At 40.7% G+C, this 25,883-nt stretch overlaps 1 protein-coding gene across 1 annotated transcript in view; it reads left to right on the plus strand.

Moving 5' to 3' along the window:
* Window positions 1–25,883, plus strand: part of slc44a5a (solute carrier family 44 member 5a) — a 55,368-nt gene that overhangs the window by 22,564 nt on the left and 6,921 nt on the right. Inside the window, exons 2-10 of the mRNA XM_053486372.1 lie at window positions 1,301–1,349; window positions 14,690–14,763; window positions 19,639–19,723; window positions 22,713–22,797; window positions 22,892–23,020; window positions 24,534–24,594; window positions 24,877–25,000; window positions 25,417–25,500; window positions 25,596–25,708. Coding sequence (XP_053342347.1) covers window positions 1,301–1,349; window positions 14,690–14,763; window positions 19,639–19,723; window positions 22,713–22,797; window positions 22,892–23,020; window positions 24,534–24,594; window positions 24,877–25,000; window positions 25,417–25,500; window positions 25,596–25,708 — 804 coding nt within the window. The remainder of the gene's footprint in view (window positions 1–1,300; window positions 1,350–14,689; window positions 14,764–19,638; window positions 19,724–22,712; window positions 22,798–22,891; window positions 23,021–24,533; window positions 24,595–24,876; window positions 25,001–25,416; window positions 25,501–25,595; window positions 25,709–25,883) is intronic.

The raw sequence follows: 25,883 nt of genomic DNA on the forward strand, positions 1-25,883 counted from the left end.
GGAATTATTAATGAGGATCTGCAGTCGAGTCTGGCTCGATGCTCCTGCCTCCCCAGCTGGAGCGCTTTTATATGTGGAGCAGCATCTTAGAGCGCATCCTGGACCATGTGTGTGTGTGTGTGTGTGTGTGTCTTAGCATGGGTCCAGGAGCATGTGAAATACAGGATTCTAGTTTCAGTATGTCTAACTCGATACAAGAAACATCTTAATATTCAACATGTCTCTCATAAAATTTTCACCCATGAAATATTAAAAGTGCAAAGTTTAATAATTAATGTTAAGTAGGAATTAACTGTTGTAGGAATATAATCTGTGGTGTAGCAGTAAACAATTTTTATCACATTTTTTTATCCAATTATATTGTATACTTTTCATTTAACAATTACAGTATATTATAGTAGCTATTAATAATCGCTTCCTAACACCACCAGCCACTCTTTCAATTAAATAAAAAAAAACACTTACACACAGCTTTTTTTATTGAAAAGAAAAAACAAAGTATAAAACACCCAAAGTAAATGTTAGAGCTCTGAAACTGGAGGCTCCTTCCATAAATGTAACGTACGAAAATCTACTTTTGGCAAACTTCACCACATTACCAGTTACATCCACACTGTTTAGTTGGAGTTACTTTATAATTATAAATATAATGTTTGGTATAATTGATAAACATTGGTAATGTACTGATCATATTGCTTTGGTCATAATGCTTATATTGCTTAATTGATTGGCAGGCACAGAGGCCACGCCTCCTTGACTGGATATAACAGGTTTTCCAAGTAATTAAAAAAACAGAGAGAGAGAGAGAGAGAGATCAAAATAAGATCAGAATCTGGTTTTATTCCCCAAGTTTGTTGACGCACAAGGAATTTGTGCTTCAATTCTGGCTGTTTGTGGCTCTCAGAGTACAGACCAACATGAAACACTGTACATTTATTTATTTCTTATTGATAAGACACGATACACAGCGTTTAATATAATATCATTCAATAACTGTTCAGATTAATTAAAGGCGGAAGATTCCGTCTCCATAAGCTCCATCTTTCTCTGTTAGATCAGGATCAAATATGTATTGCGTGTAGATTTGTAGGTTTTGTAAATCTTTCTTTATCTATTGTTCTATTCCTGAGTAGGATTAATGTTGAGTCAGAATCCAGTACGGAGTATTTTTGTTTTTGGTCGGTTGTGCATCCTTAAACCTGCACTAAATGCTGATTTTGCAAACCAGTCATTGTGTTCGCACTTTCTCTTCTTTTTATTACTCATTGTTTTATCTGATTTTTTTTTTTTTTTTTCACAGGTGAGCCACGGAAGTTTGACCCGACATTCAGGGGCCCCATCCAGAACAGGTCAAGATTTTTTATTTAATTATTCATTATACTGTAGATTATAGTTAATCCATAATGTGTAAGGTATATTGGTGTAACACAAGGACGACCTTAACTGTATTAATAATTTGTACAATGCTCCATGATAGTTATGTCCTTTTAAGCCATGTTTGTTTTAGAATTTAAAAATATTTGATGTTGTTTCCCCTGTTGTGACCTCACATATGAAGAAACCCCTCTCCAGGCTTGTTGCTTAGCTATTAGCTGTTCTCTAGATCATTTATATAGACATTAAAACAGTACAAAGATGCATGAAACAGAGAAAGTTTGATATAAATACATTAACTAATTAATTAATTGATTAATTGATTGATTAATTGATTGATTAATTGATTAATTAAAAATAAAGCATTCTCTGAGGTTTAGTTTATCTGAAGCATTAACACACACACAGACACACACTTTGGAAAAGCTAACTAAAAAAATAGTCAAATTTGGGACTTTTAATAACTATTTCTATATTTCAAATGCAAAGTGGGTGTGGCCTACATCTACACAACACAAAGGTGCCACTCAACACTGTCTCCATCATAAGCCATGCATTCGCATCATCAAATCCCCTGAAAATGACCTTTTGTCGCAGTTCGTCTCGAACTGCGCTACAGAATGTTTATGGATATGACAGCATGGACATAAGCAATGAGCACAGATGGATGATATGGTTTAAAGACGAGCGTTAAAGAACCACGCAGTGTGAGGCCATCAACTGCAACAAAGGGTTTTTATTTAAACAGGATTGAATGATGGTGCAAATGCATGGCTTGTGAGATGGCCACCAAGTCTTACAGGTCCACAAGTCTTACTATAAGCTGTAACTCCTGTAAATAAAAGCCAGAGTTTCACCCAGAGTGCAATGCAGTGAGTGGAAGTCCACTAACCCAGTTAGAGCAACAGGGAAGCACTGAATAAAAAATGAGCCCGTCGTCTGTCCGGTGTCCCTAATTAGTGCTGACAGCTCAGCAAAACCGAGCGAGAGCGAGTTTAACTCCTCCGGCACTGGATTAAGACCTGCGGTGTGGAATTAACTCTCACGCTGTGTGTGTGTTCACCCAACCTTTTCCAAGCTTAAGCAGGACATGGCCTAGGCTCGCCCAATCTTTTAATCACATCTCTGTTTAACACACGGGACTAAATGAGGCTAAAGGAAGAATGAGACATAATGGATTTGTTTTATTTATTCTGCTTAAATATTTAGTCATTTCGGACATTAATTATAATATTGGAACTATTTTTTTATTATTTAATTATCTGAAGTGAAATATTTGTTTATTTGTTTCTTACTCATAGATCATAGGCAGTCCATAATATTTAACATGTAGGGGTGTAACGCAATGACATTATCTGTTTTACTCATCTGTTTAGTGCACAATACAGTATATTAAAGGAAACCTATTATGTAAATTTCACTTTTTAGTCATTTTATTCAGGTTGAGGTGGCCAGTGTGTGTGTATGTGTATGTGTGCGTAAACAAAAACACAAGCTAAAAGTCAATTTGATTTTTTCCCCTATTGTGACCTCATAGAAGAACAGGTCCTCCTACCTGCTGAATTGCTCAACTCTGCTATTCTTTAGTTTATTTATAGTAGATGGTCAGTTAAAATGTTTTTATATAGTGCAGTGCATGGCTTAGTGGTAGGTTTCTTAGGAGGCCTGGGTTAAATTCCCACCTAATGACCAAACCCAAGCCGCTGGATGCAGTGCTGGTCGCAAGCCCAGATAATATTTGAGGGTTGCGTCAGGAGGGACATCCAGCATAAAAAACCTGTGATAAGTTGTGTGCGGATCAGATGGTCCAGTCTAGGGACCCCTTGACGGCAGCAGCTAAAAGACTAACAAAGAACACTCTTGTGGCCAACCTGCAGTACCTTTACATCCCACTAGAGGCAGGTAATTCATTCATTCATATTCTGTACTGCTTATCCTGTACATGGTCATGCGGGGGCCTGAAGCCTATCCCAGGAAACTTTGGGACACAAGCATGGTACACCCTGGACACACATGCTGTAGGCAACGCCAGTTAGCCTAATGTGCATGTCTTTGGACTGTGGCAGGAAACCTAGAGTACCTAGAACAACCCACCAAGCACGGGAAGAACATGCAAACTCCATGCACACAGACCTCAGGTGGGAATCGAACCCTTGACCATGGAGGTGCAAGGTCACAGTTTTTACCACTATGCACCCGTACCTAACTGAAAAGCATACAGCACCAGATATTCCCAGATGATCTCCAATCCAAATACCAACCAAGCCCAAGCCTGCTCTGCTTAGGTAGAGCATCCTCAGTGTCCATATTTACCTTTTTGTAGTTTCTCCAAAACTATAATGTTTTCTCAAGCTGCTTTAATGAGAACAGGAACGTCTAAGACCATTAGATGAAACTATACAGTGCATGGATTTTTTAAATATTATTTATGGATGTAAGAATTTCCATGTTTAAAGGAGTGAAATCAAACTGAAATTGTTGGTAAATTGTTGTCGTTTATGAGGAATAAACCACATGCCCTTGCTTGTTAAAGGAAAACTATAAACTCTGTTTCATCACAAATCATCATCACTGGCTGTTTTACTTAAAAGCGACATCAGTGAGATTACTGATACGTTAAACATCCTTCTTCTCCTGCTTGTTTCTACACCTTAGTCTAGCCCTTTATAACTGTTCCATATTCCTTCATCACTGTAGTCCATCATACCGAAAACACCTCACCCCCTCCCATAGCACCCTGTCATCATTTATTCTTCTTTCAAAGCTTTTAAAGAATCATCTCCGACATCTTGATGAGCTCAAACAAACGAGCGTGGTATGAATCTCACGGTTAGGTGTAATTATCTTTTCCTTAGAGTGCAATATTGTGCAGATTATTGAAGCTAATCATTAAGGCATGTGTTATGATGCAATTACACCTCGCATAAGACCGAACATTAGCCTTCAAACACCAGTAAATACCCTCTCCTCAGATTTTAGCATCAATCTCAGGGCTGAGTTATTTCCCTGGCAGGGACCTCGGGTGTTTATATTCCTCCCAGACCCGCTGGAAGTGATAAGACCGAGATGGCAGAGATTGCTTCTTGATAGTAGGAGATGTAATTATGGAGCCACTACAAACAGCACAGCCGTTACTCACGAGCCGGTAATATACAAGAAACTTTAAAAGGGGGATAAATGTGAAGTAATGTCGTGCTGGCTATTTTCCTTTCTCTTTTTGATTTAGTTTATTCTCACTTCCACCCACGGTGCTAAATCACCAGTCTCAGTTTTTCTGGATACTTCTAATAGGTCTGAGAAAATTATCATCAAAATGTAGAATCGGTCTTGGGATTTGAAACACATTGTAAAGTTCGGAGAACGTATTTCGCTTCCTGATGTGAGAAAGCAAGCCTAGCTAACTATCACGCTGTTATACTGTATACGTGTGTGGATACTTTATTAGAAACACCCATACACCTGAACATTGTGTGGTTACCTAATCGGCCAATCGTTTTTACACATATATTTTAGCGATCAGACGGCCTTATCCAGAGCGACTTATGTTTTTATCTCGTCATATTGTACATCTGAGCAGTTAAGGGTTAAGGGCCTTGCCCAAGTGCCCACCTGCGGCCGCTTGGTGGTCTTGGGGTTTGAACCTGGGACCTTCCAAACCGTAGTCCAATGCCTTAACCAATGAGCTATCCCTGCAGATACAGGTCAAGTGATTTAGTTAATTTTCAAACATCAGAATGGGGAAAAAGTCTGATCTCTCTGACTTTACCCGTGGTATGCTTGTTGATGAAGGATGGTTTGTTTTGATGGTGAATATTTTATAAATGGCAGATTTCTTGGGAATTTAACCTATAATAACAGGAATCTGACTCTATCATAAGCACAGAGTCACAGAAACTGAAAGGTTCATGGCAGTAAAAGGAGCAAGGGGTTAGTTTTCTTCTCTTCACCTGTCCAAGGCGAAAATGCCTGGTTGATGCTAGAGGTCAGAGGAGAATGGGCCGACTGATTCAAGCTGATAGAAAAGCAACTTTGACTGAAATAACCACTCGTTACAACCGAGGTATGCAGCAAAGCATTTGTGAAGTCACAACACGCACAACCTTGAGACGGATGGGCTACAACAGCAGAAGACCCCATCGGGTACCACTCATCTCCACTACAAATAGGAAAAAGAGGCTACAATTTGCACGAGCTCACCAAAATTGGACAGTTGAAGACTGGAAAAATGTTGCCTGGTCTGATGAGTCTCGATTTCTGTTGAGACATTCAAATGGTAGAGTCAGAATTTGGCGTGAACAGAATAAGAACATGGATCCATCATGCCTTGTTACCACTGTGCAGGCTGGTGGTGGTGGTGTAATGGTGTGGGGGATGTTTTCTTGGCACACTTTGGGCCCCTTAGTGCCAATTGGGCATCGTTTTAATGCCACGGGCTACCTGAGCATTGTTTCTGACCATGTCCATTCCTTTATGACCACCATGTACCCATCCTCTGATGGCTACTTCCAGCAGGATAATGCACCCTGTCACAAAGCTCGAATCATTTCAAATTGGTTTCTTTACCATGACAATGAGTTCACTGTACTAAAATGGCCCCCACAGTCACCAGATCTCAACCCAATAGAGCATCTTTGGGATGTGGTGGAACGGGAGCTTCGTGCCCTGGATGTGCATCCCACAAATCTCCATCAACTGCAAGATGCTATCCTATCAATATGGGCCAACATTTCTAAAGAATGCTTTCAGCACCTTGTTGAATCAATGCCACATAGAATTAAGGCAGTTCTGAAGGTGAAAGAGGGTCAAACACTGTATAAGTATGGTGTTCCAAATAAACCTTTAGGTGAGTGTATACACACACACACACACACACACAGTCACGGATTAGGATTGGGATTAATCATCTGTGTGTCCATAAAAAAACACTTGTTAATGAGGCTAATCAACTTGTTAGGGAGCATAGAGATTAACATTTGGAGCAATGGAAAAAGGTCATGTGGTCTGATGAGTCCAGATTAAGCCTACTCCAGAGTGATGGGTGCGTCATTATAAGAAAGAAAGCGCATGCATTTTTTATTTTTTTTTTTTTGTCCAGCAGTGTACTGTACATTGGAGCACACTGCAATTCATTCTTCACATATACCAGCTTGAAGGCTGGAGTCAGAGCACAGGGTCAGCCATGTGACAGCACCCCTGAAGCAGACAGGGTTAAGGGCCCTGCTCAATGGCCCACAATGGCAACCTAGCGACCTTCTCATCAGGCATCACATGAACCTTCCTGCAATCTTGAATCAATCTGACCATTGGTCTCTGATTTCTCTTATCAAAGGCATAAATGTGTTTTCATCTACAGAACTGTTGCACATTCAGTGTTTCCTGATTTATTGCATCATGCTCTGTAAACTTTAGGCGATCATCATGGTTACTTACAAACTATGCCATTTCGCTCTTATAGATAATTAGCAAAGCTAGAATTATTGCTACAAAACCCGAAGCACATCCTAAACGACAATTTACAACTAATTTAACACAATGAAAGACTTGTACTTTTTATCGTTTTATAGTTGCCTGATTTTGTTAAAACCTCTTCTTCCATAACCTGATTATAAGGTTAATTAAACATATGTAAGTTCGGTATTATCTCGAGTACATTAATATAGACCCGCAGTGTTTTTCTTTCTCAGTCCTCTCTGCACTCCAGCCCTGACCCATGTTACACTCCGCATTTCTAATTAGCTCTGATTAGCCTAGCGTGTAGCCCAGAAATCCCTCCACTGCCTCCAGGCTCTATTTATAGCCGCACCACGTAAGGAGATGTCGCTCCAGAGTTGGCCTGACCTCATTTAATCTGGGTTTAGTCTCTGCCTGAGGTGCGTCAGGGCTTACTGTGTTTGTAAGAAAGTCTTGGAAATGAGCTACAGACTTTAGAGTAGCTGGTTGGACGTGTATGAAGGTGAAGAAAAAACACTGAGGATGTAATCAGGTCACGCAGCGTCACCCGTGGTTCTGACACTGAAGATAAACATTACAGAACTTCTTCAGCACTTTTTAATAAGCTACTGCAGAGTGAATTAACTCCAGAGGGAATGAACGTGTGTGGAAAAGGGAAACGTAGCCTACGCAGACAGGAAGACATCCAAGTCGAGTCTGATTGTTCGTGCACTTTGTTGTTAATAATAATTTGCTGTGATCCTCATGGTTCGCTCAGGAGCATCATCCTGTGTGAGCGAAAGGGACCGAAATAAATTATGGTTTGACAAATCGATCATCTGTAACGGTTCTCTGCCATAAGATTGTATTTCAGATGAGAAATTGCTTGTGTGAAGTCAGAAAATTTGTTTTATTCCCCCCGAAGAAGAAAAATCTAACTGGACTGATCCTTTGTTTAGGTGAAGCCGTCAAACATAAACCTACTGTACCTTAAATATGAACCTTTCACCTTTAAATGTGAGTAACCGGTAGTTAGTGAATTAAGGAGTTATGGTTGAAGTTGACGCTTCATACTACACAGATTTTTAAATAAATTATGCAGTATTACCACCAACAAAACCACCAACCACAACACCACCATCACCACCAACACCATCACCACCAACAAACACACCACCATCAACACCATCACCACCAACACCATCAACAGCACCAACAACAAACACACCACCAACAACAAAAACAACAACACCAATACCACCAACAATACTACCAACACAATCACCACCATCACCAACAACTCCATCACCACCAATAGCACAAACGACACCACCATCACCACCAACAGCACCAACAACAAGCACACCAACAAAAACAACATTAATACCACCAACAATACTACCAACACAAAACACCACCCACAACAACACCATCAACACCACCATCATGACAAAAAACAACACCCCAACACCACAACATCAACACCATCCACAACACCACCACCACCAACAATATCACCAACACAACAACATGAACACTGCCAGCACAACCAACAGCACCATCACCGACAACACCAAAGCCAACACCCTGACACCAACACCAGCACAACCAGCAACACCACCAGCACCACAATACCACCAGTACCACAACACCATCATCAACACCAAAGGCAGGGAACTGTGCCGTTTAATCCTGTTTTGGCCCAAGCGTTAATTTCCCAAGACAGTTCTGATTCATTAAAGTATTTAATCTAACACATTGAATTTATTTGCTCCAGTATTTGGCTCTTTAATGTATTTTTTCATCCATTTTGCCATTTTTTAAACTCTTATTTAATTCCATTCATAATCCATTACTAGCATGTTCTTCCTTATCAATTTTTCGTAAACTTTTTTTATTATTAAATGTTTAATTTTGTTTCAGTATAATGAGAAAGGTCCAAGTGAGTGTGTGTGTGTCCATGTGTGTTCTTTTTTTTGCTCTAATTGCCTATATACTGTATTTAATGCACGTAGAGTCAGAGTCCAGGTCGTGGTGCAGTGGGAAATCTATAATAAGCAGTGGTTATTAACTCCGCAGCACCATTAGAGGGACATGTTCAGGTGCTAGGAATAATATCATCTTTCATGGGGTGACGTCGTGGATATATTACTGAAATCAAGGTCACTAAAACACTTACATTATTCATTTCAGGGAGTGTATATCTTTGACCTTCCTGCAGAAGGAAGAGTTTTCTAAACGGCCGGTCGTGGGACGTCGCTTCACATTAGAACGAGTGATTAGTAACTCATACTAATGTCCAAGAGCAGGCAGGAGGATCCGGGCATGAATAAAGGAGTGTTTTAGTGTTTTTAGCAGTTTCAGGAAGGAAGGAAGAAAGAAATGAATGAATATTTTTTCTTATTAGATGCAGAAGAATAAAATTAAAGAAACAAGTAAATAATCAAGTAAAGAAAGAAAGAAAGAAAGAAAGAAAGAAAGAAAGAAAGTAATCAAATTTAAATTTTATTTGTCACATACACAGTCAGACACATTATGATTGGCAGGGAAATGCTTGAACATCTGCCTGTGACCTTAAAATTAAAAGGTTAGAATAATAATTATTTAAAAAATGGAATAAAATAAGAAATAGAATTTAGAGAAAATCAGCTATAGAAGCTATTAAAAAATAGAACTAAATATAAAAATATAAAACATAGCAATACTTAGCTATACAATATAGAAAACAAAACATAGCTGTAATTTGAAATATAGAAAAACTATCTGTACACTTGCTAAAGATATTATTATACACATTATGTACAGTGAGATAGATTGGCACCCTATCCAAGATGTACCCCACCTCCTGGGGATAGGCTCTAGGACCCCCACGACCCCGTATACAGCATGAGTCAGTATAGATGTTGAGATATGATGAGATGAGACTAATATTTAAATGTGGAAGAAATCATGTTTGTACATAAAGGTACAGAGATGAACGTAGGCGGGCAAAACGACTGCCCTTAGACTTCCGCTGTTAGTGTAAACACAGGAGTCAGGATTTTTACACAGGTTCAAGAAGAGGTTGAAGTTTTTGACTGTATGTTTAAGATTCAAGAGAGAGATGGAGAGAGAACACTGGAGTGTGTGAGCTGCCGTGTAACAGAAGAGCGAGAGATCAGAGGAAGCTCCTCAGCCACTTCCTGTTCTCCTGAGACAGCAGGCAGCGTTTGGATGGACTTATACAGACATCATCTCTTTCTCTCCACCTCTCTTTCTCTCTTCCTTTACTTTACTGTACTTTAACATGAATGTTTAAAAAAAACAAATAAACAGTGCTGGAATGGGACAAGAAGAGGACGGGGCAAGGGATCAGACAGGGCATGAGATGAGACTGGGCGTAGGGGAAGACGGGGTGTGGGGTGAGACAGGGTGTGGGGTGAGACAGGGTCTGAGGTGAGACATGGCATAGAGGGAGACAAGTCATAGCGCCTGTCTCACCCCTAGCCCTGTCCCACTCTTGTGCCACTCCAGCTCTGTCTCACCCCATGCCCTATCGCACACTACGTCCTGTCTCACCCATACTCCCCATACTTTGTCTCACTTTGGCCCTGTCTTCTTTGCTGAAGGTGCTGGTTGATTGGAGTATGTAGGGTGTAAATGTCACCAGTATTGTAATGGTTTGGTAAAAATCTTATCAGACTGAACACCTCCATCATGTTACTGGTCACACAGATGCCCCGCTAGTTATAGGGGTCTAATTCATCGTGACTCCTGCACATCGGGGATATAATCCCCTGGTCCCAGATGTCAGTGGTCTACATTACAGAAAGTGGTTCTGGTTCATTTTTATGGTTGTTTATGATCTTCTCCAGTTCTTTTAGGTAACTCTTTTGAGATTTTTTTTTTTTATGTTCTTTGAATCTTTCATTGATGTGTCCTGGGTGTGTGTTGTGTTCATGCTGTTCCATTTCTCCCAGAACCGATTGTGATTAATGGGTTCTTCAATTTCCCTTCATGTCTGATGGTAGTGCTAGTGTTTTCTTTCTCTCTCTCTCTCTCTCTCTCTCTTATAAATAGTCTGTATATATTTGATTGTACAGGACCTTTTATTAGGTTCAGTGTGTTATGGTTTGTTTTGCATTTTCCCTGTAGATTCACATTCCTCAGCAAACCATTATATATATATATATATATATATATATATATATATATATTTATTTATTTTTTTTAGACCAGTTTGCCTTAGTCACTTTTAGGTACAGGAGTATATTCCCTCCTTATTTGTCCTAGCGACTGCCCTAGACCCAGGAGCTGAGCTTTTAAGTATTGACTAAAGTACACAAGCTATAAAATACCAGGAGAGAGTGAGTGCAGCACCATGGGGATGCTGTCTCTCCTACACAGAGTCAGGTGTGTGTTAAAGAGCGGCGCTCAGGTGGAGGAGGAAAACATCATAAATAAACTCATCCAAACTGGAATATGAGTGAATCGACGGCAAGTTGTGAATCATCAGGACAAGATGCTGAATGTTAAGCTTTAAATGCAAACGCGCAGGGCAGTAATCGCATAGTGTTCACACCGGTGTGTGTGTTTGGATATCAGACACCAGTAGCTACAGCAGCAGTTGGGTATAGACAGTCAGCAGGAGAGCAGGAGCCTGGGTGAGAGACACACAGAGCAGTGACAGACAGACAGAACTGGACAGTGACAAACACTCAACTCAATCTCCTCTTCTAACACTAACAATCATGCTGTGGAGGACGTCACCGAAATCAACAGTCACAGACACTGGGGGTGTTAGCGTTAAACCTGCTGCAGCAGCAGAAGAAGAAAGCACACGGCTAAACGGACATGTTTAAGGACATGGTTATGGGTTTAGGGGTTAGTACAGTAAGTGTAGGTTTGGGTGAGTGTGTGTACGTGTGGATGTGAGAATGGGTGTGTGGGTGGGTGAAGGTGTAGGTATTGGTGTGGTGATATGTGGGTATTGGTGTGCATGTGGGGATGGAAGAGGGTGTAGGTGTGTGTGAAGAGATGGGTGTGGATGTAGGTGTGGTTGTGGGGTTGAGTGTGGATAGGGGTGTCCGTGAGGGTATGGATGTATGGATGTGGGTGTTGGTGTACTGTAGGTATGGGTGTTCATGTTTGGATGGGAGTATGTGTGGCCGGGAGATTCTTTTTTAAAGTAACAGAAATACTAAACTGAAGAATTAAAAGCAACTTCGAAGATCAAAGTCTCTGTCTCCCCTTTCTTTGTCTCTCTCTATCTCTCTTTGTCTCTTTCTCCCTTTCTCTCTGCTTGTCTCCGTCTTTTTGTTTATCTCTCAAACACTTTGCACACAGACATTGTGCCACAAAGTGCACAACATTACCCCTTAATATCATGCTTTCTCTTGTGTTTTGTACTGCACTGATAAGCCACCTCAGTGTTTGATTCCAGTCAGCTCTCCGTGGTGTTTAACACGACAACATTGGTGTCTAGTGAAGTGTGTACTGCATGTGTTGGAAATACCATGCACAGCATTGCTTTCAAAACAACAAAGATGGGTAACCCAAGTGTTAAGGTGCTATCAGTGCACTTTTGCATCACCGACTTGCAATTCCCTGCTGTTTCTCACGTACGACTGACTTTGCACTCTAGGATTTTCTCCTATTTCGGAGCTCTGGTGACCAAAGACCTGAACCGATCCTGAAGCAAAGAAAAAGGGTTTTTGTCAAACAAACAAAAAACATCTCAGTGTGTCTTCTAAGGCTAGAAGGATCCCAGTGCTGTCACTCATTCTCTGAAACACTTAAATATTTTAATGCATCCGAAAATAAAAGCCTGGCTGCTGATCAAACTCAAACTCAAACTCAGCTGAACTTTCAGATCATTATTCCTAATGCACTACAGCTTTAGCAATAATTAAGTGCAGTGGGTACGTCTGATCTAGTCTATAAAATATATGGGTGTCGCATCTGTCTGTCTCAGTCTTTCTCTCTTTGTGTCTGTTTTTTTTTTCTCTGTCTCTCCCTGTCTCTTTATCTTTCTGGCTGTCCGCTTCGCTCCCTCTCTATCCGTCTGTCTCACTGTGTCACTTTCTCCTTTCCTCTTTTTTCCTCTTTGTCTCTGTCTGTCTGTCTGTCCGTCTGCCCATCTGCCTGTTTCTTTCTCCCTCCTGATCTACCATGCTTCGTCTCTTTCTGTCTTTTCTCTCCCCCTTTTCTCCTCTCTCTTCCCTCTTACCCTTGCTTCCTCTCATTTCCTCCCCTTCTCTCCTTTGCCCTCGTCAACAATCTGCATCTGTAACTCCGTCCCTGGAGTTTCCTCAAAGCGCTCGATGTGACCTTGCTGTTTTGCTCTTATGAGCTCGCGGCCTTGATCGGCGCTTCAAAGCTTTATTGAGCGCTCGCTCACTTTCTCTCCCTGCGTGTTAGAATTCATTACATTGAAACCTGGTAAAAGTCTAACTTTCACTTCCTCCAGACATCTTTCTAATTGCATGTGAGATCAAGTTCGAGCGTTAGAGCCGGGTCCTGGAGGACATCATCAACGCTGAGTTCGGGACTAAAGGAGAAATTTCACAGTGTTTCGAAATGTATCTGAATAATTTATCCAGACAGAGGCAGCAAATCCACTTTGCTTGAATGAAAAAGAAAAAAAAAACTGGCGGATGATATAGTTCACAACTGTGATAACACAATCAGAGACTGAAGTGTTAAAAGACTCACACAAGTATTTACTCCTGTTTCAAGTTCATGGACCATCAAAAGCCATATTACAATGAATGGAACCCAATTAAGGTGTCACATGATCTTAATGTTTAGTACACCGGCACCCTTGGACTTTAATTAATGCACCCGTGCCTTGCTAACTTTCTCCTGACCAAACACGCCTTCTGTGACTGATTACAATAATTTGGCTCTTGTTTATGATTGGGTAGTCCGTCAGAGCTCTGAAAAAGGAGCTGGCCCCAAGTGCCTAAAGATACAACTTAAAAATAGTTTGTTGTTAGCAGCAGCCTCATTTCCCCGCTTATCTGTTCCAACCCCTCAGCATTCAGCATCACCAGTATATACAGTACGCACCAGCCTGATCATCTGTCATCATCTATATCTGTTTCTCAGAGAAGGTTCATGCTTCATGCCTTAAGTTTGATGTTTGAATGATTCATAGGTCACTGTGTGGCTTAACAAACAAAAAGCATTCATCTGAAACGGCTCGGGTGCAGAGACTGGACTGAAAATCAGAGACGAAAAAGTCCTAGAGAATTGTTCCTTAAGACTACATTAAAAAAACAAGAAAGTCTGTGTCTTTGGAAACAAAATATGAAGAAATCGGGTCTGGGGATCTCTTAGATTCTTGCTGTTGTTGTTTTTATTTATTATTTTTTTTTTTACAATAAATAAGATTTTATTTTTATTAAATATGCGAAATATGAAAATATGAGCAGAAGTTATTAATTACAATCGCTAACGAGTGACCAGTATTTTCCAAATCTGTGGTGTAGAAACTATTAATAAGCAACATTACGGGAACTCGGAAAAATGCATCAGATATTATTTTTTTGTAAACAATAATACACTAATACAATACTTGTGTGTGTTTTTTATTGTTTACAGTTTATTTCATTTTGATATATATTTCTTTTAATATGTGTTTTTGTGTGAAAACATAATTAAAATTACCTAATAGGAGATACTTTCAGTATTAGACAAAGCCAACCTCAGATAAATAAAAACAATGAAGGAAACAATGTTACTGTTTGGCTAATCATGCGGTCTACTGTACGTACAGTGATGCCATAGAAAGCTGTTGCATATCTATTCCAATGAACCATTATCTCATTCTGGTGTTCCTGAGGGATTGTCCATGATGAAGCTTCTCACTTAGTCTTCCTCGATCCTCTTTTCTTTGTTTCAGAAGCTGCACGGATGTACTGTGCTGTGTGCTCTTCGTCATCGTCATCCTCGGCTACGTCGCGCTGGGCGCTGTGGGTAAGATGCTGTTTTTGTCAGCTTGGTAAGACTCAGTAGCGGAGGTGCTGGCAAAGTACACAAAACCTGTACTTAAAAAGTTACTAGGGCAAATATTACTCAAGTATAAGTAGAAGTGTATTTGAGGAAAAGCCCAGGAGTACTCACCCCTATGTATCAAAAGCTCACAGTATCCTCCTCCATAATAAATCTCTCTCTCTATCGCTCTCTCTCTCTCTCTCTCTTTCTCTCTCCTTTCCAACTGTTAATGTGCTGTTTTTGTCTCTGTTTAATTTGTTGTACTTTTAAGCAGACTAAAAGTAAAAAGTGTCCTCTAATAAAACTATGCAAGTAATTCATGAAATATGTATTTATGTGTATTAACACTTAAATAAATCCAATAAACAACTAAGAAACAAACCTAATTTAATGCAATAAAATTGATTGTTTCATAGAGATCACGTAGCAGCTTTCCTTCCCTCGAGCACTGAGCGGGACGCACCAGCTGTTACTCAGATATCCATTTATTCCTTTAATTTTGTATTAGATTTACATACAGTGTTAATATCTAACAAGTACTGAAACTCTATTCACCCAGACAGTGAAACCTCAGATTGCGAGTAACACGGTTCGCGAGTGTTTCACAAGACGAGCAAAGATTTTTAATACATTTTGACTTGAAAAACAAACAAGTCTTGGTTTACGAGTACCGAGTATTATGCAGCACGCTTTGCGCTTCTTGTTTAGATGCCGAGCGTCACATGATCACCACTGAGCCAATGATTTATCTCTCGTGCACGCTGCGGAATTGTGGGTAATCGTCTCCCCTGCTCGGTTTTAGTGCGCGTCTGTCACTGGTATAATCAACATATGTGCACGCGTGTACTTTTTACTATATTTTTACATTTACATTACATTGACATAACATTTAACATTTACTATAACACTGTGACCACGTGTCTGCATGTAAAACCTTTTATTTAGAGTTTGTATGTCGTGTGTAAAGCAAAAGCGAGTCTCATTGGAGAGGGTAAAGATCCCATTTTCTCTCTTTCTCAGCCTATACTTTGTGTTTCCATTAATGTGTGTGTGTGTGTGTGTGTGTGTGTGTGTGAAACTCACAGTGACTGTGTGTGTGTGTGTGTGTGTGTGTGTGTAAGACGAGAACACACACACACACACACACAGCACATGCACACACAAACACTCACATACACAGGATCTATTTTGAATCTTTTCAAAAGTAAAGTGTAGATTGATTTGTTTTATTTCTACTTTATATTTTGTATTAATTATTTTTATTGGTTTTTTTTGGGGGGGGGGGGCTGTGAAACGAACAATTTGAGTTTTTATTATTTCTTATAGAAAGATTTCACTTACTATTGTTTTGATATACGAGCCAGCTCTCGGAACGAAGTATGCTCACGATCCAAGGTTCCACAGTACTCTAAACTTGCCTCCACACATTTAACATGCTTTATCCTGGCAAAAGGTGAAAAATATAGGTCCAGGGTATATCTCTACAATGTTACATTTAAAAAAAACAATACAGTTCCACAGTTCTTAACCAAATCAAATTAAGATTTATGAACATGTAGACAGAACAATTTGGGTAACTGTTGTGACCTTTTAGTGAAATTCACGTCTAAATTCTAAGGCAAACTTGTAACAAAAAAAAAATTCACAACAAAACATAATAAAAGCCATTTTCAGACGTTTACTCATCCTGGCGCATTATTGCTCACTGAAACAAGGTTGTCTACAGCAAAACAAATGAACTTGAAAACAAGCGGTAGCTGATGCATAGTGATGAGCTAATCATATCGCCTCTTGTTCTTTCCTTCAGAAACCTGTGATAAGTGACATAGTGCTACTGGTGAACTTCTCACACATTGTTTATTGACTTGTGGATGAAACTTATTTCAACTTATCACCAGACATCACAGATAAACTGTATTCTAAAGATCTCTTACTACAGAAGGCCACAGATAAGCTTAGGGTGCGTATGGACGACCGAACACTCTGTCGCAAAAACATGCTTAAAAATTCATAGCTGATGTCGGCAAGCTTCGGATCACCACGGGTCACGCCGACACACCCTGGAAAGCCGCGATCTTGGCATGCAACCACCCACGGCTCATCAACATTCGTAAATTTGTAGCAAAGGAACTGAGCATAACTCCCAGCTTGTAACGTTTTACCTTGGATTTTGTGATTAAAGATACAGTAGATCAGTGCAAATTAGTGTGGAGTTTGAGCTTTAGGTATCAAGATAAAAGAGAACTGAAATAATGAGAGCGAGTGGGCGAGAGTGTGTGTCTGAGTGAATATGAATATTTTATATTGTTCAACCCCATAAGGATGTTAGAGTGTGTAATGCTAACGCTACCTGCATTTATCTACTGATTCTATGAGGTTTGAGGACAGTAACTGGACAGGTCCAGGCAGGACACTGATTTTTTATTTATTCGAAAAACTTTTATTTTTCATCAACCGATGAAAAATGGCGCAGGAGGTAATGCCGCTGCCTCACATGGCCAGGGTCCCTGGTTTGATCCTAGGTGTCCGCTGGATTTGTCGCAGACAACAGATGGAAGGAGAAGACTGAAGAAGACAGGACAGAACAGGATTCGTTGGAAATGTTGACGAAGATCTTAACTTTACCTCCAAGCTAATGAAGCTTCAACCCTCTCGGTGTTGCTTGTCTTTGCCTCAGGATCGCCAGGACGTCTTTGTGTTTGTTCTTTGACTCAACAAAACAAGGGTCAACTTTCCATGAGGACAATATTTCAAAGTCACATCATCATTTGTGTCATTCAGTCAAACTGCCGATGCGTGAGCCTCCGATTTGAAACCTCATCAGCATCACGGTTAAAGCCAGTGTCGAATCGCAGAGATGAAATTCCATTGCCAAGACGAAGGTTAATACTCGGAGTGAGGGGGAAAACTGCCTGCGAAAAATGTGAAATCATCTCGGTGACATGGCTTTTTAACGAAAGCCATTATGCCCCCGTGTCATTGAGCACAGCCGCGCTTTTACCTGCAGCCTTTTTAGTCCCATTCAAAGTCAAGTGCACTTGTGAATCTGAAACAGGGAGTCATACAGCGTTTTTTTTGTGACGATGAGCCCTGAAGCTGTAGCGCTGATTTTAAAAAGAATAACATCATGTCTCTTTTCGAAGCAACCTTTTTTTTTCTTTTTGTTCATTCATTCTTAGCCAACAGCAGTTAATGCATGAATATATAAAAAAATATATACAAAAATTAAACGATGGAACAATAACAGAGAATATGAATGTGCCGTTCCAGCTGCCAAGAATGATGTCACCATCCTGTAGACACTCACACACAGACACACACACACACACACACACACGCATGTGCATACAGATGCACACCACTTTAATCCTTTTAAAACGATGAACTCAGCAATGACATCATCTTCCAGACGCTCTGTCTCGTGCCCACACCAGTGATGCTGATTGAACTGAAAGAAAGAAAACAGCCTCGATTGCAATTATCACAAGTCGCTCGTTATAAATATGATTACACTTCATTTGCATAGAGCGTTTATTTCATTAGGATCTGCGCCATTATGAAAAGAAGATGTCAGTGATGTAGATGATGTCTTCCAAGAAAGATGATGGGCTTTCCCACATTCCTGAAATGCTTTAGCTGGAATTGTCCTACATTTAACATTTAGCCATTTTTGAAGGCTAAGTCACATATTGCCTTTTTTTTTTGTTGTTGCAAAAATAAATGAGCTGATATTGAATTAGAATGTTTATACCACAATGGGCATTCGAATCAAACCGGGACTAAATTGTGCAAAATAACAGAACACAGTTCTGATGCCCGGACACCCCCCACCCCTCCTCCCCCCCTTTTAATTCTATATATAATCCCCTGCTACACTAATGCACTTATCTCAGTGTTTCACTAGTGCTTAGACACCATCAAGGTAGAAGGTTTTCTCAGTACGCATGAAGCCTGCTTCACATCTGAAACACTGGCCTCTCAGGAACTCCTTTCTCAAAATGTGAAGTTTTTGCTGTGGCTAGGAGTCTCATCACCATACTGTGCTTAAAATCTCTGTAAATGTTCATAAAAAAAAACTCATCAAAATCCAGGTTTGACTTGAACGAAACGTGTTTGTGTACATGCCAAATGTTACTGTATTAAAGTGAGAGCTGTTTGCATAATTTGATCTTTTTGCCATTTTAATATATAGAAAGATTAGACACAAATGCTGCTTCTGTTACTGTCGGCCATGTTGGATTTGGAGGAGAAACGCTCGGGGTGGTTTGGGGGTCAACACTTTGTCAGTCTAGTGTAGACGCTGAACACGTACAGTACAGTAATCACTCAGTAACAGATCACAACATTTACGAATGGTTTACAAGAGCATGACGAATTGTTGGTTCCTGATCCATCAGCTCACGAGCCCTAAACCACCTACACATTGGCTGTTCATTAGCTACGGAAAATATCTGATACAAACCGTGCCAAATTCACGCCGAACCATCACACACTGCCTACGATTTACCGACAGTACGAAGCCCCTTCTCCTCACCTGTTACCAGCCTAGATTCGGCACCTATAAGGGCGTAGAGACGAGGAGTCGTGGCTCGTTTGTATGTAGCGACTTAACACAGTTACTAATTGATTAGGTGTGAGTGTAGAAGAAAGCTCAATAGTTCCTCCAATATGAATTGATTTTGTGTGTGTGTGTGTGTGTGTTTTATTCTGTTACAGTCTTACTTTCTGTCCTGCCTCACAGCGAGTTCATTCCTCCCTCATACATTTTAATATGAAGGATTTAAAGCTTAGTGTATATCAAGAGATGAAACCGAAGAGCTGAGCTGTGTGTGTGTGTGTGTGTGTGTGTTTCCCTAGCTTGGATACATGGAGATCCGAGGAAAGTGATCCATCCTACTGACAGCTCAGGAGATTTCTGTGGACAGAAAGGCACAGAGAATGCGTGAGTACCGGCGACTCCTTCAGCCAATCAGAGAATAGCCTGACTGAACGTGGACCTGTTCTGTACGTCCGTTAGAATACAGGCACGAATGAAATGTGCTGTTATAAGATGACAGTCGAAATAATTTTATGCTACAAAGATTCATCTTCACTTACAGTTTTTTATTTATTAAAAAATGACATGACACCTTTAATCCCGTTATAGTTACAGGTGATGTCATGGAACAGTTTGCCATTTTAACTAAAAACATACTGATACAAAGTGCTGACACTGGAGACTCCTTCCATAAAGATCAATAAACATCTCCCTATGGAAACTCGTTCCTGTTGTTGATTTTTTATATAACTTTAGGATTCAGGTTGAATACAGATTCAAGTTGTTACTATAGAAACCATCGATATTTTTCCATCTACGAGTTAGGGTTAGGGTGAGACGGGGCAGGGGAGTCGTGTGGAGGATGCAGGAGTGAATCCGCCTTGATTTATTTGGAGTTCTTTTGTTGGGTGTTGAGGTGCGAGCCCAGGATGTGTGCTCGGTGTGAATGAGAAGCAGCTCGTTGGTGGAGCTGGGGAACAGCGATAAGACTGTTTGTCATGCGCGGTCATGGAGCGGGAGGTGTGTTTACTGCACTGGAGTTTATAATTGGAGTGTGTGTTACGCTCTGGGAATTAAAGGCGAGGAAGCTAGAAGACTGTTATTCTGTCTATGTTAAATAAAGCAGATAAACCAACATGTCTTATGTGACTTCTATAGACACAGTATAATTAAATTCTAAATGAGAATTTTAATTTTAATGTCGCTGTAGAAACGTGTAAAAGTTTATTTAATGAACACAACGAAGCACGCAATTACCCACTCACGCAATCACTCATCATCTATACCACCGGGTCGAGGGGGGCCTGGAGCCGATCCCAAGAGACTTAGGGCACGAGGTGGGGTACACCCTGGAGGGGCAGGCACATACAGTACACACACACACACACACACAGACACAGACACAGCCTATGTCCATTTTGGGAACACCAGTTAGTCTAATCTGCATGTCTTGCAAACTTCACAAACACAGAACCAAGGCGGAAATCGAACCCAGAACCTGTTAGTTAAAGTGATGCATAGCAAACAGCTAGTGGTTTGACACCTGCAATGACACCTGTCATTGCAACTGTCACTCAAATAAGCCACACCCATTTTGTAAGTCCTCCTCTCTCAGGCTGCTCCTGTCGAGGGGTCGCCACGGCGGACCATCTGATTCGGACACAACGCCGGATGCCCTTCCTAACTCAACCCTATCATTATATCTGGGCTTGGGACCGGTAGTGAATCCATCAGCTGGGGTTTGGGCCACACCCCTAATTATGCATCGTTTTATGGTTTAATATAGTATTAACTGATGTGTTACATAAAAACTGACCTTCTGTAAAAATAATTAATTAATTGACCTGTACAGTTGTAATGATTGGGGAATCTAACTATTTAGACTAAAACCATTTTTTCGTACCAGGCCGTAAACATATTTATTTCTGTTCTGCATTTTAACAAGGGTCTTTCGGGATCGACTAATAGTTTTAGAGCCAAAACCTCCGGAACCGGAGATTTCAGAATGGGAGATTGGTCCTTGGTAGAAATACTGAACTTAAATAAGATAATACAGTAATTAGCAAATACAGAGGACGGGAAATAAGACGATAGAAGAAGGAAATCCAAACATTAGGTCGATAGGTGCTATCTAGTGGTTTGTTGGGGAATTGTCCAGGTGCATGTGACAGCAATATAGTGAGTAGAATTAGAATCATTAGAGTAGGATTATTGCGTAATGTGTGATGAATAGAATAGTGTGAATATTGTGCCCCCATGTGGTTGCATTAGAATAAAATATCATTTATTGTCATTAAAACATTTGGTTTGTCCAACGAAATTAGGTGCTTTACACATAGTACACAAGATACAGTTACTCATATTGCTATTGCACAAATAAATAAATAGATAAATAATGGGAATAATGGGAATAAATACAATGTCACATTGGCCTCCACAGTCCTCTTGGGTAACCACTACACCACCGTGCCACCATATTATTTCATGTATAGACAATGTGTAATTATTGATACTAATAAACTGTAGAAACTGGAACTGTAAAGTGGAAAACAATACACTAACGTTATATGAGCAGTTTATACTTATAGAAACATTCTCATCATTTTGAAGCAGTGGTTTTACTTTCCAAACACAAAAGACAGACAGTGTGTGAAACCTACATGACTACTCAATGCAAAAAACTAATGGCAAAAAAACCCTAGTGATCAATCAAACCAATAGGGACAAGCAGAAGGATAGAAAATATTAAAACAGTAAAACAAACAAAAATGGATACAAACAACATACTGTACATACAAATACAAGAAACACGTTAAAAATAAAAAAGAAATAAGTATTCTCAGTCAGAGATGAAAGATACCGTAGATAGATAGATAGATAGATAGATAGATAGATAGATAGATAGATAGATGTGAGAATGTTACCTGGACCTATGAATAAAAAAAGTAAAACAATAAAGTAATAATCGTGGTATAGTGGTTAGCACAAGTGGCCTCACATCTTCATGGTCATGGGTTCGATTCCCACCTCTGGGTCTGTGTGCATGGAGTTTGTTCTCCCCGTGCTTGGTAGGATTTCTCCGGGTACCACACGCAAGTTTCCTCCCACGGATAAAAGATTAGGCTAATTGATGTTCCTAAATTGCCTGTAGTGTGTGTTTGTGTGCCCTGAGATGGATTGGCGCCCTGTCCAGGGTGTATCCTGCCTCGTGCCCAAAGTCTCCTGGGATAGGCTCCAGGCCCCTGTGATCCTGTATACAGGATATAGTGGTATAGAAGATGAAGATAAATGTTGGCAAGTTAAGAAATTAGGCTCTGTTATTTGGATACAACATGTGTGTTTTCAGTGTTTTCCTGTTTGCCCAATGTTCTGTAGCTTGTTTTTCTCTCCGCAGTAAGAAACCCATCCTGTTCTACTTCAACATCCTAAAATGTGCGAATCCTGCCGTCCTGATAAACCTGCAGTGTCCTACGACCCAGGTCCTTTACTCTAACTCTAACATTCACTCAACTCTACAATCCTTACTCACGGCACCACCTTCACCTCCTCACCATCTCATGTCCACATTTACAGATGTGTGTGTCGAGGTGCCCGGACCGCTTCGCCACCTACACGGAGGTGCAGCTCAAACACCCCTTTAACAGGAGCCACTGGGAATATTACAGGCAGTTCTGCAGGCCGGGATTTAACAATCCTAAGAAGGTGATTATTCAGACACACGAGCTGAACATGCCCTTTATCGATCTTCATCCCGAGAGCAAGTGAGATCGTGTTGATGTGGTTGTCAGCCAATAACCAGCTCCTGCTGCTGAATAACCAAAAACTGAAAACGTCTCCCATAATAATTTGTTATTATTTATCTTTTAAATTTCAAAAGTAACATTTTTACTTCTTTATTTTTGCTTTTGCAAGTTACTGAGCTGAGCGGAGTGGTTAAAAATCCGTTAGAGATTACTTAACACTGGAAAACAGTAACTGACAGACACACAGAACACGCCTCCTTCACTATAACTGACACACAGAACACGCCTCCTTCACTGTAACAGACACACAGACCACGCCTCCTTCACTGTAACTAACAGACAGGCCACACCTCCTTCACTGTACCTAACAAAAAGGCCACACCTCCTTCACTGTAACTAATAGACAGGCCACACCTCCTTCACTGACAGACAAACAGGCCACACCTCCTTCACTGTAATTGACACACAGGCCACACCTCCGTCATTGTAACTAACAGACAGGCCACACCTTCACTGACAGACAAACAAGCCACACCTCCTTCACTGTAACTGACATACAAGCCACACCTCCTTCACTGTAATTGACACACAGGCCACACCCCCTTCACTGTAATTAACACACAAGCCACACCTCCTTCACTGTAACTGACATAGAAGCCACACCTCCTTCACTGTAATTGACACACAGGCCACACCCCCTTCACTGTAATTAACACACAGGCCACACCTCCTTCACTGTAATTGACACACAGGCCACACCTCCTTCACTGTAATTGACAGACAGGCCACACCTCCTTCACTGTAACTAACTAACAGGCCACACCTCCTTCACTGTAACCGACAAACAGGCCACATCTCCTTCACTGTAACTGACACACAGGCCACACCTCCTTCACTGTAACTAACAAACAGGCAACACCTCCATCACTGTAACTGACAGACAGGCCACACCTCCTTCACTGTAATTGACACACAGGCCACACCTCCTTCACTGTAACTGACACACAGGCCACACCTCATTCACTGTAACTGACAAACAGGCCACACCTCCATCACTGTAACTGACAGACAGGCCACACCTCCTTCACTGTAACTGACAGACAGGCCACACCTCCTTCACTGTTATTGACAGACAGGCCACACCTCCTTCACTGTAACTAACAGACAGGCCACACCTCCTTCACTGTAACTAACAGACAGGCCACACCTCCTTCACTGTAACTAACAGACAGGCCACACCTCCTTCACTGACAGACATACAGGCCACACCTCCTTCACTGTAACTGACAAACAGGCCACACCTCCTTCACTGTAACTGACATACAGGCCACACCTCCTTCACTGTAACTAACAGACAGGCCACACCTCCTTCACTGACAGACATACAGGCCACGCCTCCTGTGAATTGTTCAAGTAATGTCACTCAAATAAGACCACTTGTTCTTTCTCTTAATGTTTTTTTCCTTCTTCAGCCCGTGGCTCATGTCCTGCGTGATGAAGACTGTCCATCAGTGATTGTGCCCAGCAGACCATGTAAATACACTTCCTTAATGTGTGTGTGTGTGCGTGTGTGTGTGTGTGTGTGTGTGTGTGTGCGTTTACACATTCAGTCCATTGCACTCTAAACGAGTCTCATTTATGAGTCATTAGTCTGATATATAATGACTAGCTATCAGGCATAAGAAAGCATCCTGCAGCTCTGTGAGGACCAAATGTAAACTCACACACACACACACACACACACACACACAAATCATGTTTTAAATATCTTAGTTTTCAGTTTTCTTTTAATGTTCATACCACATTTTGCATCAGTTTTCCAGCGATGCCTTCCGGACTTTATCATGAGCAACGGCACGCTGATGGTTGCAAACAGAACGGACTTTAAGGACGCCCTGGATACAGCCAGGAGTGTGAGTGAACTCAGAGATGCAGCTGAGTAAGTAAATTCACGCACACGGGCACACACACACACACACACACACAGTTTATTTGTAACAATAAATATATACCTGTTATACTGTACTTCCATTAAATAATAAATGCTGTTTTTCATATCAAAGGATTAAAACATGCCTGTTTCTTCTGCTCACTCCCAAGTGTTCTCTTTCTCATTTATGTCTCATTTATGTAGATGAGGGAACATCATCTAAAGTGATTTTGAAAGTGATGAATAGAATTCATTTAATCTAAACACTTTATTTTGCATCGTTATAAAAAGTAATTACACCCGCTGTTGTGTGAGTGAGTCGCTTCATTAAGCAGTGATTAACTCGATGTTTTTTGGATATTATATAGCCATCAGTCTTTCTGTCATTGTATATGTGTGTGTGTGTGTGTGTGTGTGGTGTGCAGTGGTATAACGGGTCTGCTGGAGGCCAAGCAGCTCGGCATGAAGATAGTGGAAGACTACGCCAACTCCTGGGTCTGGATTCTAACGTAAGCAGACAAAATGTACATTAGAAAAAAACTTTATTGTGATTGAAAAATAAATAAATAAAATGTGTTTCATAATGTGTGCGTGTTTGTGTTAGAGGGTTAATCCTAGCGCTGGTCATCAGTCTAATCTTCATCCTGCTCCTGCGGTTCACTGCTGGCCTTCTGCTCTGGTTCACCATCATTGCTGTCATCCTGGTTATAGCCTATGGTGAGAGAAAGCACGTGTGTGTGCGTGTGTGCGTGTGTGTGTGTGCGTGTGTGCGTGGCCATGACTTCAGTGGTATACTAAAGAGTAATTGCAAGGTTATGATGAAATGTATGTTGATGGATGGATGGATGGATGGATGGTGAAAAAGACCAACAGATAGAAAGACTGTCAGACA

The sequence above is a fragment of the Clarias gariepinus genome, chromosome 25, assembly GCF_024256425.1.
Source record: "Clarias gariepinus isolate MV-2021 ecotype Netherlands chromosome 25, CGAR_prim_01v2, whole genome shotgun sequence".
NCBI classification, from domain to species: Eukaryota; Metazoa; Chordata; class Actinopteri; order Siluriformes; family Clariidae; genus Clarias; species Clarias gariepinus.